The 14,016-nt window shown below is 56.6% G+C and overlaps 1 protein-coding gene across 6 annotated transcripts in view; it reads left to right on the top strand.

Annotated features, from left to right (window-relative positions):
* TPPP (tubulin polymerization promoting protein) overlaps nucleotides 1-11,358 on the top strand; it is a 33,946-nt gene extending 22,588 nt beyond the window's left edge. For 2 of the 6 annotated variants that reach the window (XR_013418076.1, XR_013418075.1), the window contains exons 3-5: nucleotides 3,663-3,816; nucleotides 4,484-9,059; nucleotides 9,125-11,358. Coding sequence is in view for 3 of the 6 variants with exons in the window: in XM_015139672.3 (XP_014995158.2) it covers nucleotides 3,663-3,816; nucleotides 4,484-4,678 (349 nt within the window). In the remaining 3 variants the exon portion in view is untranslated. 6 annotated transcript variants of the gene reach the window in all.
* The last annotated feature ends 2,658 nt before the right edge of the window (nucleotides 11,359-14,016 follow it).

Genomic DNA, 14,016 nt, shown 5'->3' with positions numbered 1-14,016 from the left:
CTGAACAACAGCACCCTATAACATGCGGTTCTGGAATGTGCCCTGCCTGGCTGTCCTCAGCAGTCCAGGCCCCGCCCTGGGGCTCTGTCTCCCCATAGCCCCCTCCGGCCACAGCGTGAGGCCTCCGCTCACCTCCCTGGGACCCCATGAGGCGTGGGGGTCTGAGCTGTGGGACCCCGAACGCTTGGTGTGTTTCTGAGTGGATTTCTTCTCCTCTGGCACAGTGTGGTTCCTGATGGTGTCTGTTGTGTCTTCAGGACACGCCTGAAAAGTGTGTGGGAACCCTCAGGTGCTGTTTAAACACAGCATCCGCCTTGGGGTTTGGGAACCACCCAGCGGCACCTGCATGTCTGGCTCCAAACCTGGCCACTTGGCACCCACCGCGTGGGGTGCCTATCCTGGGCTTGTTCTCAGGGGTGGGGTGCCGTCCACGTGCGCACGCATCACAGCACTGTGGTCTAGCCACTGCAGGGCATTGGATTGTCTGGGGTTTGATGACGAGCAGAACAGTGGTAAACATTTGCATTTATGTGTGAGCCTCCGTTTTCATTTCTCTTGAGCAAGGACCCAGGAACGTGACTGCTGGGCCTTCTTTGGCTGTGACAGAAGCTGTCCACAGTGGCTCTGCCATGCTGCTCCGCCGGCTGTGGATGAGGACGCCCCCCACCCGGCGGCCTGCTCAGCTCGAGGTGCTGGCAGTTTGTTTATTTGATTGTTTGTGCTCCCTGGAGGGTGCGCAGGGTCTCGCTGTGGTTTCCCTCCGCACTTCCCTGAGGGCGCCAACGGCCGCCGCCTCTCCAACGCGGCCGCCTCTCCGTGTGCTTGTCTGTCTGCACTTCCCTGATGGCGCCGACGCGGGCCGCCTCTCCGTGTCCTTGTCCGCACTTCCCTGAGGGCGCCATGGCAGCCGCCTTTCCCTGTGCTTGTCCGCACTTCCCTGAGGGCGCCATCGCAGCCCCTCTCCGTGTGGTTGTCTGTCCGCACTTCCCTGATGGCGCCTACGCGGACCACCTCTCCGTGTCCTTGTCCGCACCTCCCTGATGGCGCCATCGCAGCCGCCTCTCCGTGTCCTTGTCCGCACTTCCCTGAAGACGCCAACGCTGTCTCCTCTCTGTGTGCTTGTCTGTCCGCACTTCCCTGAGGGCGCCATGGCAGCCGCCTCTCCGTGTGCTTGTCTGCACTTCCCTGATGGCGCCAACGCTGTCGCCTCTCGTGTGCTTGTCTGTCCGCACTTCCCTGATGGCGGCAATGCTGCCTCCTCTCCGTGTGCTTGTCCGCACTTCCCTGAGGGCGCCATGGCGGCCGCCTCTTCGTGTGTCTGTCGGCACTTCCCTGAGGGCGCCAACGCTGTCTCGTCTCCGTGTGCTTGTCTGTCCGCACTTCCCTGAGGGCGCCATGGCAGCCGCCTCCCCGTGTGCTTGTCTGTCCGCACTTCCATGAGGACGCCACGGCGGCCGCCTCTCCGTGTGTCTGTTCGCACTTCCCTGAGGGCGCCATCGCAGCCGCCTCTCCCTGTACTTGTAGGCACTCCCTGGGGGCACCATGGCAGCCGCCTCTGCCTGTGCTTATCTGTCCGTGCTTCCCTGAGGGCGCCATGGCGGCCGCCTCTCCATGTGTCTGTCGGCATTTCCCTGAGGACGCCATGGCGGCCGCCTCTGGGTGTGCTTGTCTGTCCGCACTTCCCTGGGGACGCCATGGCAGCCGCCTCTCCCTGTACTTGTCGGCACTTCCCTGGGGGCGCCCACGCGGCCGCCTCTCCGTGTGCTTGTCCGTCCGCACGTCCCTGATGGCGCCAAGGCGGCTGCCTCTGCGTGTGTTTGTGGGCACTTCCCTGAGGGCGCGGCCACGGCCGCCTCTCCGTGTGTTTGTCAGCACTTCCCTGAGGGCGCCATGGCAGCCGCCTCTCCGTGTCCTTGTCCGCACTTCCCTGAGGGCGCGGATGCGGCCGGCTCTCCGTGTGTTTGCCCACACTTCCCTGAGGGCGCCATGGCAGCCGCCTCTCCGTGTGCTTGCCTGCATGCACGTGTTTGCTCTGAATATTGCTGCTTCAAATATTCTGCCCGTCTTTTCACATGGAATTTTTTTTCTCACTGCTGAGTTTTAAGGTTCCTTTGTGTATCTGAGAGACAAGTCCTTTCTCAGGCATGTCTCCTACTCTGTGGCTTGTCTTCTTATTGTCTTAAGGGTATCTTCTGAGAGCACAGTTTCCATGAAGTCCAGTTCATCCATTTTTTCCACTATAGGCCATGTTTTGTTGCCATTTCTAAGAAATCTTCACCTAATCCCAGGTCACAGAGATCTTCTTTTGGTGTTCTTCTAGAAGTTTGTTTTAGTTTCATAATTAGGACTGTCCTCTATTTTGAGTTAGTTTTGTATATAGTGTGCAGTATAGACCAAAGTGCATTTTAATTTGCACAGGGATCACCAGTTGCTCCAGCTCCACTTGTGGAAGAGGCAGTCCTTTCTCTCTGGCTTGCCTCTGCACCTGTGGACATCCGCGGATGGCATGCGTGTGGCTGAGCCGGACTCCCCGGGCTGTGGGGCTGGCAGTGTGCCCATGCCCACGTCACTGCCACTTTGCAGTGAAGCCTGGATGAGCTTTGGAGTTGGGTAGTCAGTCCTCTGATTGTTCTCATTTCTTGAAATCGTTTTGGCTATTCTAGGCCCTCTGTTCATTGACTTCTGGAAAGGCTTGCTCGGGTTTTATGGGTCATTTGTCTCCTGAATCTTGGTCACTGTGGTGGATTCTGCAGCTGGGAGTGCCCTTGGAATGCTTGACCTGCTGGGTGCAGCCCTTCTCGCGCTGTTCCAGAGGCTTCCCTGGTGAAATGCAGGTGGCTTTTGCAGAACTGAGCCTCATCCACAGGATCTCTTGTTTTAAACAATGAAAAACCCTACTTTGGGTTAGTTGTGGTAGATCTGATCAGAGGAGAAAAATGTTTTCTAATTAGAATTATTATATAAGAGACCAAGCGTCAGTTTAGAACCCTCTGAAATTGCCTGAATGGCCTGTGGTGGAGGATGTTGTAAGGTGTAGAGTGTGTTTAGATGCAGCTGTGTTGTGTGACCAGGAGCTGCTCACCACACCTCCCGCATCTGGCTCTGCACCTCTGAGGCCAGGGCAGCGCAGGGGCACAGCGGGCCGCCTGGCGGGTTTTGGAGCCAGGGGGTCTGAAGTGTGGGCCTGTGCCCATGCTACCAAGTGTCCGGGGGTGGGGGCGGCGGCCCCTCCTAACCATGTTCCTGTGTGGGGGACACCTCCACCTGGGACCCCAACACACACAGGCAGAGCGGGGGCCCCAGCAGGTCCTAGGACCTCCAACTCTTGGCGCAGCTGGGCGGGGCTGTGGTGGCCCCCGGAAGAGGAGGTGGGCTCTGCTCCCTAATGGCCTCCCCCACCGCCCCAGCAGAGTGCAGACCCACAGGCACCCAGTGTCAGAGCGGCCTGCAGGGCCGTGTGAGCATCCAGCTTTACAGAGGACCTGCTTCCGCCAAGCTTTCTTCCAAGACAGTTTGGATTTGCGGTGCTACCAGGGCGGCCGCCTGCGGGTGAATCCTGTGAGTTGCTGGGCAATGGCCGCCCAGCTCTGCTCGGACCCACGCCAGCGCGGGCAGCCCTGGGCCGGCCTGCGCCCAGCCCTAAGTTGCCTGTGCCCCTGCAGAGGGAAGTCTTGCCGGACCATCACCTTTGAGCAGTTCCAGGAGGCACTGGAGGAGCTCGCCAAGAAGCGATTCAAAGACAAGAGCAGCGAGGAGGCGGTTCGCGAGGTGCACAGGCTCATTGAGGGCAAGGCGCCCATTATCTCAGGGGTGACGGTGAGTAGGGCGGGGATGGAAGGCGGGGCCTGGAGGGGGGCTGGGGGCGGGGCTGGCAGGTGGGTGGTGCCTGGGGAGGTGTGGTCAGGAGGGACATGGATTGGGGCGTGGCCTGGAGGGTGGGGCCTGGGGAGGCGTGGTCAGGAGGGGTATGGATGGGGGCTTGGCCTGGGTTGGGTTCTGGGAGGCGTGGTCAGGAGGGCATGGCCTGGTGTGGGGTCTGGGGAGGTGTGGTCAGAAGGGGCATGGATTGGGGACTTGGCCTGGGGGGGGTGGGGTGGGTCCTGGGAGGCGTGGTCGGGAGGGCGTGGCCTGGGGCAGGGTCTGGGGAGGCTTGGTCAAAAGGGGCATGGGTTGGGGGGCCATAGCCTGGAGGGTGGGGCCTGGCTCTCCTGACAGCCCCTTCCCTCTGAGGGTGCAGGTGGTGGGGTCCCCAGCTGCATAAACACCAGGTGGACCGGGGCAATTGTTAGGGTCATGGCACCCTGCAGGCCCAAGCCTGCCCCGGGGCCACAAGAGGTAAAAATAAGAATTAAAATTAAAAGGGGCATAAATCCCAGGGTTTTTGCCCCTTGCCCACTGCCCCACCGCTGGGAGACCTGCCCAGGGCACAGCCACTTCACCTGCTGGCAACTTACCTGTCCCCTTCCTCCCACTCCTCTTGCAGAAAGCCATCTCGTCGCCCACAGTGTCGAGGCTCACAGACACCACCAAGTTCACGGGCTCCCACAAGGAGCGCTTCGACCCCTCTGGCAAGGGCAAGGGCAAGGCTGGCCGCGTGGACCTGGTGGACGAGTCAGGCTATGTGTCTGGCTACAAGCACGCAGGCACCTATGACCAGAAGGTGCAAGGGGGCAAGTAGCCCCCGCTCCATGCCCCGCGGCACTGCCGGTGTCCCCGGAGCAGGGACTCTGTCACCTCGCACTTCATTACATTCCTGTGCTCACTCGGGCAGAACTCAGATGGGTGCCCCAGAGGGGGCTGGGGGGAGGCCAGGCCCAGGCCTCCCTCCTGCCCCTCCTCCTGCCAGATGCCCCCAGCACTCCCCTCTCGAACCAGGTTTGGGCCCCAGTTCACTCACCCTCCTTATACACCTGCGTCCTCAACCGTTTCCAAAGTGTCTCCCGGATCACACCACATCGGGCACGTGGTTTGCAGGTCAAAGGGGTGTTTTAAAGGAGCTGGCTGTCATGGCAACAGGAGGCTGTGCTGACCTCCTGACTGGCAGACACCTTCCAGGAGCCCTGAGGGTGGCAGGAGCTAATCCCAACCAGCAGGCAACTAACACGGAGTTGGCCCCACACCAGACATGGGAGGTGTCTGTGGGGCCCGAGACCTGTACTGCATGCAGTGGACACCACAGGGCCTTCCCGCTTTCCTGGGCAGAGGGCAGAGTGAGGCCACCTGGCGGGGGTGCTGGGCACCTGGCACATGTGTGGGGAAGCCGGTCACATGGACACAAGTGTGCACACATGCCTACAGGCCAGCTCTGTGCCAAGGGCAACGTCGGAAAAAGGAAAGCTGTGGGGGGGCAGTGGGCGGCTTCCCAGCTGACCACAGTGGCCTGGACTGTGAGGGTGGAGTCAGCTCCCTTTGCTTTCCTGAGTAGACACGGTGGCTGCCTGTGTTCTCAGAGCAGGTCTAGGAAGATTTGGAATGTCTGGTCCCCGTGGTGTTGCCAGGCAAGAGACACGAAGTGCTGAGACACTCCTCGCCTCACTGCGTGACAGGGCCTCTGCCCGGCCCTCCTGCTTGCCCATCCTCACTAGCTGCACCCTGCTTGCTCGCAGACCTCCCATTGCCACAGCCCAAGCGCCTTCTTCAACTCTCCCGAAATGACTTGGCCTCACCTCTCCCGGCCCCTCCCCCTGGAGAGCAGGACACCAGGGAGGACCCCCAAGCCTGCAGTGTCTGTGGGGCTTTCTCTGCCAGCAGACGGCCAAGCAGAGCCCATCCAGGACCCTCCACACTGCCAGGACACACCCAGGCGGCCTGCTCTTGCCTATCTGCACCTGGGGAGAAGCTGGCACTCCTGCTCCCTCCTGGGGAGGCTGAAGGGTGTGGCTACCCACTGTCACAATGGCGCACTGCCACTGTCCCTTGGCACGCAAACAGCCACAGCCGCGCGTGTGACCTGCTGGGTTGTGGTTCTGGAGTCTACCTGAGGATGAGCCTGCGGCAGTCTTGGGGAAACGCTTCCAGAGCCTGTTAGCCCGTGGCTACGGTGAGGCTCTGGCCAGGGCAGGGGGCCGCCCAGGGCCAGGCTCACAGCACAGGATGGTGAGGCCCTCCCTCACTGGCACGCATGAGCGCCACCCGCCTCCCCTGACTCCCAAGAGTGTACCTGCTGCGGCCACAGCCCTGTGGAAGGACTCCCCCTACCTGAGCAGAGCAGGAGCCGCAGGGCTGGAGCTCCCAGACAGCATGGTCCGCTGAAAGTTGGGGGTCTCTGAGGCCCCTCAACAGACTGCCGCAGGCTCATCCCCAGGTAGACCCCAACCTGAGGATGGGGAGGACCTGGCAGGCAGCTTCTCATGGCAGGGCTGGGAAGTTCATGGTGTCTGGCAATAAAGACCAAGGAAAAATGAACCTCAGGCTTTGTGGCTCCTTTAGGATGTCACCTCACCGGCCTGGGGAAGGCGGGGGGTGCACAAGCCCAGCCCTGTGCCCCCACTGAACCTGGCTGGACCACGTGTGAAAGGCAGAACTAACGTACGGAAACATTTGAAAACAACTCTGAATGTGCAGTGTGGAATCATCCGATTACAGACGAGCGGTCACCGGAATTGCCTGATCACAGCCCATCACAACTCCAAAGCCCTTGTGTTGAAGAGGTCGAGGACGAGCGGTCACCAGAATCACCAATCGCAGACGAGCAGGTCACCGGGATCAGCCGATCACAGACGAGTGAGTCACCAGAATCACCTGATCACAGACGAGCGAGTCGCCGGGATCGGCCAATGCCGATCACAGAGGAGCGAGTCACCGGAATCGGCCGATCACAGACGAGCAGTCACCGGAATCGGCCGATCACAGACGAGCAGTCACCGGGATCGGCCGATCACAGACGAGCGAGTCGCCGGAATCACCTGATCACAGACGAGCAGTCACCGGGATCGCCCAATCACAGACGAGCAGTCACCGGGATCACCCGATCACAGATGAGCGAGTCGCCGGAATCGGCCAATCACAGACGAGCGAGTCGCCAGGATCAGCCCATCACAGCCCATCACAATTCCAAAGCCCTTGTGTTGAAGAGGCCGAGGACAAGCGGTCACCGAACAGGGCGGCTCCCCAGGTCCTGAAGCCTGAGACCCGAAGGACCCTGGCACCCTTATGCCCTCGGACTGCTGCCCTCCTCAGCCTCCCTGGCCTCAGCGCGCCTCCACCCTGGGCCGCGTCTCCTGGTCCAAGGCTGCGTTTCTCCTTCTTCTGTCCATGGGCAGCCCGGTCCCCACAGTCACAGCCAAGTCACACAGAACGAACATGACTCCAGAGGACCTCGCCCTGGAGCTGAGCCTGGCGCCGGGTCAGGACGGAGGGACAGGCGGGTTGGGGTCCGCAGGTCCCCACACGCGCGGCAGGCACAGAGGCTCGCCAGGCCTTGCTGCGGTCTGTGGGGACGAGGGACACTGAGGAGAGAGGCACCAGGACCCCGACTCCTGGTCACTGGTTGGCCTCAGACAAGAATGGCCTCAAGAACCAAGCGCATCGGGAGCACACCAGAAACCGGCCCTGAGCACGAGAAACGTCTCCACCCAGCCCGGGCACCACCCGACCCCGCAGGGAACAGGCCCTGTCACCGACGGGGCACTTCGTCCACGCGGCCAGCACGGACTCACCACAGCCCTTCCCAGACCTGGCTGGAGTGACCGGAGCGGCGAGGCTCGTGGCTCCCATCGTGGCCCCTGGAGGTGAGCTCCTTCGCAGAAGCGGACCCTTCACTCTGAGGGAAGTCGTGGCCTGCATTCCGAACCCTAGGACGCCCCTGTGGGTTTCGTGAATGAGATCGAGGCTGCTGTGGCACCCAGCCCGTCCTAGCCTGGAGCACCATGGGCTCCTGGAGGGAGAGGCCCCACACCCCCGCTCTCCCTCCACACTTCCAGGGTTGTGCCCACGAGTCAGAGGCACGGCCTCCCCAGTGTCCCGCCCTCCCTCAACGGCCCCCAGGCTTTCCTCAGACATGCGGGAGCCAGGAGAGCACCCTTCTCCCCTCGGCTCCAAAGCGAATCTTTGAAAACACCCGCTCTGCTCCCGTTTCTGTCACCTAGCCAGGAGGGGTAGCAAAAATTAAGTCACGAGGGCATAGTGGTCACCATTGTCAGTTACAGTTTGTCTGTGGAATCTGTGATTGCATCTGTGTGCCGCCTCCAAACACAGAACATTGTTTGGACAGCAGCCCCACTGCACGTAACAGACCCGTGCATCTTCCTCAGTCAGTTTCTGAATATTGTGAATTCAGGCAGGTGTGTGTTCTCTTCTGCATGTTTTTATGCACTGCCAATTAGCTTCTACTAACCATGGTTCAACAGAAAATAAATGTGTATTTGTGAATAACAGAAACTGCACAGCCTGCAAACCAGGAGAGGGACAGGTTCTGTCGGGGGTGACACCAGGAGAGAGGGACAGGTTCTGTCGGGGGTGACTAGGAGAAAGGGACAGGTTCTATTGGGGGTGACACTAGGAAAGGGACAGTTTCTGTCAGGGGTGACACCAGGAGAGAGGGACAGGTTCTGTCGGGGTGACCAGGAGAGAGGGACAGGTTCTGTTGGGGGTGACACAAGGAGATAGGGACAGGTTCTGTTGGGGGTGACACCAGGAGAGAGGGACAGGTTCTGTCAGGGGTGACACCAGGAGAGAGGGACAGGTTCTGTCAGGGGTGACATCAGGAGAGAGGGACAGGTTCTGTCGGGGGTGACACAAGGAGATAGGGACAGGTTCTGTTGGGGGTGACCAGGAGAAAGGGACAGGTTCTGTTGGGGGTGACACCAGGAAAGGGACAGTTTCTGTCAGGGGTGACACCAGGAGAGAGGGACAGTTTCTGTCAGGGGTGACACCAGGAGAGAGGGACAGGTTCTGTCGGGGGTGACACAAGGAGATAGGGACAGGTTCTGTTGGGGGTGACACGAGGAGATAGGGACAGGTTCTGTCGGGGGTGACACCAGGAGAGAGGGACAGGTTCTGTCAGGGGTGACATCAGGAGGGACAGGTTCTGTCGGGGATGACACCAGGAGAGAGAACAGGTTCTGTCAGGGGTGACATCAGGAGGGACAGGTTCTGTCGGGGATGACACCAGGAGAGAGAACAGGTTCTGTCGGGGGTGACAAGAGGAGAAAGGGACAGGTTCTGTCGGGGGTGACACCAGGAGGAGGGACAGGTTCTGTTGGGGGTGACACCAGAAGAGAGGGACAGGTTCTGTTGGGGGTGACACCAGGAGAGAGGGACAGGTTCTGTCAGGGGTGACATCAGGAGGGACAGGTTCTGTTGGGGATGACACCAGGAGAGAGAACAGGTTCTGTCAGGGGTGACATCAGGAGGGACAGGTTCTGTCGGGGATGACACCAGGAGAGAGAACAGGTTCTGTCGGGGGTGACAAGAGGAGAAAGGGACAGGTTCTGCTGGGGGTGACACCAGGAGGAGGGACAGGTTCTGTTGGGGGTGACACCAGAAGAGAGGGACAGGTTCTGTCAGGGGTGACATCAGGAGGGACAGGTTCTGTCGGGGATGACACCAGGAGAGAGAACAGGTTCTGTCAGGGGTGACATCAGGAGGGACAGGTTCTGTCGGGGATGACACCAGGAGAGAGAACAGGTTCTGTCGGGGGTGACAAGAGGAGATAGGGACAGGTTCTGTCGGGGGTGACAAGAGGAGAAAGGGACAGGTTCTGTTGGGGGTGACACCAGAAGAGAGGGACAGGTTCTGTTGGGGGTGACACCAGGAGGAGGGACAGGTTCTGTTGGGGGTGACAGGAGATAAGGGGGTGACAAGAGGAGATAAGAGAGGGACAGGTTCTGTCGGGGGTGACACCAGAAGAGAGGGACAGGTTCTGTTGGGGGTGACACCAGGAGGAGGGACAGGTTCTGTTGGGGGTGACAAGAGGAGATAAGGACAGGTTCTGTCAGGGGTGACACCAGGAGAGAGGGACCGGTTCTGTCGGGGGTGACACCAGGAGAGAGGGACAGGTTCTGTCGGGGGTGACACCAGGAGAGAGGGACAGGTTCTGTTGGGAGGACAGCGCTGATCGTGTGTCAGCATCAGGAAAGGAGAAAGGCAGAGGGAGCGCATTGAGAAGACTGTTCACACCAGAGTACTTACTCATTTTTATTTACTGCTATAGGATAAGCAACCAGGTAGTGTTCATAACAGTTAGCTTTACCAAAATTAAAGTTCAAATTATATGTTTAAAATATTGTAGCAGAAGATATATGTTTATACTGGACTATTTTTACACCTTCTAATATCCTGTCCCAAGTTTGGGCACAGATGGTGGAGTTGGGCTGGCATCATGTCCTGTGGCCGCCCCACTTGCCTGTCGGTGCCGCTCCATCCCAGACCCCAGGGGTGCCAGCTCAGGGCCAACCACAGCAGCCCTGCGTGGGCGTCACCTCCTACCCCGGCCCCCGCCCTGGGCTGCTGTGGCTGCCTGCTTTTGTGAATGGTGTTTTGTTGGCACAGGGCCTGTCCTGTGTGTTCACACATGCCTGTGGCTCCTTCTGCTGTACAACTGGAGTGGGTAGGAGTTGAGATGGAGACGCCTTGGCCCTGGACACTTATCTGTCCCTCTACTGGCCCAGCTCAATCTCCTCCTTTGGGCAATCACGTGTGCACTGGCCACCCTCCCACCCCACACCACACACCATGAGGGGATGGCACAGGGGGACGATAAGGCTGGACGGTGATGTTATCAATAGGCCAGAACATCCTTCAAACACTGAACCTGCATCTTTCCTCCTCTTACTACTGAACACTTTGTGAGCTCTGGTGGTCCAGGGTGTGGCATTTGTCCCCTGGCCTGTGATGGGGAATAATGGGCACAGCGAGATGCTTGACTTCTTTCTTTTGACCTCTTAAAAAACTAAACTAAGCCAAACCACAAAGGAAATCTGCACAACTTAAGAGAAACTTGAAAGGGATCGTGTAACTACTAGTTTGTACTAAGTTTTTTTCAAGAAAGGGAAACAAATTTATATATATATATGTGCAATATATTTTTACACTGTGTGATTAACATAAGGGAGTACTGAGCGTATCACTTTATCAGTGTGACAGGTGATGTCCATGTCATGGCTGTTCTGACTCTGAAAGGCACTTCTGCCAACGTCTAAACCGCACTCACTGGGAACGTCTGTGGGGTGGGGTGGCTGTGCTGTCCCTTCTGCAGGTGAGAGGCGTGGTGTCGCCTGTTGGACTTGCTGTTGAGCCTGGCTTGCAAACCTGTAGTGAAACAGCTCATGTCTGTGTGCACATGCCCCTGTGTGTCTGCTGTCATTAACATTGTGTGTCCAGTTGGTAAAGTGACAAATAAAGGTGTTTTAAAACGTGGATTTCTCTGTTCCTCAGAGCACACATATCTGTAACAGATGGTAACAGGGGATGGGTACTGGAGGGGCCCCAGGTAGGGAGTGTGCTGAGTGCCTCCACTGGGCTGAAGCTCACAGGGCTGAGAGCCTTGTGTCCCCTTTGCCTAACGGAGCCTCTCGCTTCCTCATCTAGACAGGAGGACTGTGAAGGAGGAGCAGGCGGACCGGCCATCTGTCAGTTGTGAGTCCTGGTCTACCACTGGTGCAGCCTTGGGTGGGGTCTAATTCAAAGGGAATGGACGTGAGACGTGAACACTGTGAACACCACCGTAGCCCCCAAAACAGGGCGACGTCATCACAGGCTGCCAACCTGAGATACTAGCCCAGTGAAACAGTTTTCCAAAATGAGGATACAATAAAGGCATTTTTAGACAATGAAAAGAGAATTTGCCAGCAGCAGATGTTAAGAGAAATTCTAAATGCAGAAAGCAAAGGTGATCTCAAATGGCATGTCTGGTTTGTGAAGAAAGTGGAGCAGACAGAATAAATAGGTCAATAACTCCAAATTAACAGTGACTATATCAATACTTTGCGAGGTTAAAATGTTCCATAAAAATACCTGGGAACCCCCACAGGTGAGCAGAACAGGAGCATGGGGAGGTACGCGCGTCTTGCGCTCAAGGAACCCCAGGGGTGGGTCAGAACACGGACTAAACGCACACATGCCGTAAGAACAGAACAGAAGCGAGTACACGGTCTCCAAATGAGCAGAGGGACATGTGGGACAGATCATCTAAAAGTGGCAAAAGTAGAGAGGGAAAAAATCATGGAATAGAACAAACAGCACAAAATAAGATGGCAGATTAAAACTAATTAGATGGCGGATCAATCAGATTCACTGATAAAACAAGAGAAAGAAACAGAACAGGGAAATCGATAAAATAATATTTTAACCCATATTTACTTGTTATTTCAGCATGGCTAACGATAGATCAGATCAGAAATTGAAAAGAAAATGGAGGCAAAGGGTGTTTTTTTGAAAGAACTGAAGAGAAAGTTCAAACAATGAATATGAAGAATGGCCAAGAATGGGCTGGGTCCCCGGGAGGCAGATGCTGAGGTGGCCTTTGTATCACAAGAGGCTCACTGATGAGGAATGCCCCTGAACAGCACAAGGGGAGGAGGCAGCGTGGCCAGGAGGCCTCAGGGAGGCTCTGGAGATGGCCTGCTAGGGAGCTCCCTGTGGTTCGCATTAGGTCCAGGCCCTGCCTGCTTGGACACCGGCTGCGGCTGCCTGGATGAGTGTGTCCTCAGCTCCAGAGCCCAGGCACAGCCTGACAGCATGGCGGCTAGAGATGGTCTCTGTCCCTACGCTCCTTGCCCCTGGATAGCAAGGTCTTGCTTGAAGGGACACAACTGTCCCTACGTCTCTGCCACAGGGACACACACAACTTCAAATGCTGAAGCCATTCAAATTATGTGTGTTATATCCCCCAAAATGGAAAATTAAGACAATATGGACCAATTCTTAGAGACACATAACATATAAAAACTAACTCCAAAAGAAATGGAAAGCCTGCTCAGCCTTGCGACTTAGGGGAAGTCACTGCCAGCGACGGTAGAAAACCCGACACCTCAGTGGCCGGACACACAAAATTTATTACTCACACGACGTCCAACTTCGGGAATAACAAGAGCTCTCTTGCAACAGAAGACAAACTGGCTTCCTAATCCTGTGATGCGGCTGCCCAGGTCACTGGCAGGGAAGCTATCAACGCGACGCGCCAGCTCCCACCGCTCTGGCCTTGAAATGACTCACCTCAGTCCCACGCACAGGCTGCTGCTCAGCAGTCACACGGCCCAACCCAACTCACGGATATGCAGCATAAAGGCAAGGGGGACATAAGGATGGTCTGTGTGAACAGCTCTGCCACATCCTGGAACACTGAGTTATACGGGATCACTAGTCAAACCTCCTGACAAAGAAAGTTCCAGGCACAAGTGACTTCACCAGCAAATTCCATCAAACATCCATGGAAGAAATAATTATAATATTAAATAAATTCTCCTAGAGAACGTAGAAAGAAGGCACAATGTAGCTCATTTTACGGTGGTGTAAAGACACGAATCCTGACAAGAACAGCATTACAAAGGAAAATCGTAAGTGGCTGTCACCCGTGAAGAGAGATACTAACCGCTGTATTAGAGCACGCAGCTACCCAGTGCTCAGGATGCACCAGACGCTGCCTGAGAGTTGTATTCATACTAACTCATTTTACCTTCACAACAACCCTGTGAGGAAGGCACTATTTCCCCATTCTATAGACGAGGAAATCAGGGCCCGAACACAGGTGGTAGGTGGTATAGCTGGGCCACAAAATGCTAAACAAAATATTAACAAACCAAATACAACAATATGTATGTAAAAGAAAATCCGTAATTATTAAGTTGGATTTATCTCAGAAATTCAAGGTTTATTTTTAACAACAGCAAATTATGGTCATTAACCACATCAATACATTAAATGATAAAAATCATGCGGTCATCTCAATCGTTGCAGAAAAAGTGATAAAATTCATCCATTCTTGATGCGAATTATTGATAGAAGCAGCTTTAAAACAAAAAAAAAATCTATTACAAGTGGATAAATGGTGAGAATTTATCACCCCTTTGAATATCA

Source organism: Macaca mulatta, chromosome 6, assembly GCF_049350105.2.
Source record: "Macaca mulatta isolate MMU2019108-1 chromosome 6, T2T-MMU8v2.0, whole genome shotgun sequence".
In the NCBI taxonomy this organism is placed as follows: Eukaryota; Metazoa; Chordata; class Mammalia; order Primates; family Cercopithecidae; genus Macaca; species Macaca mulatta.
This window is presented reverse-complemented; position numbering and strand designations above follow the sequence as displayed.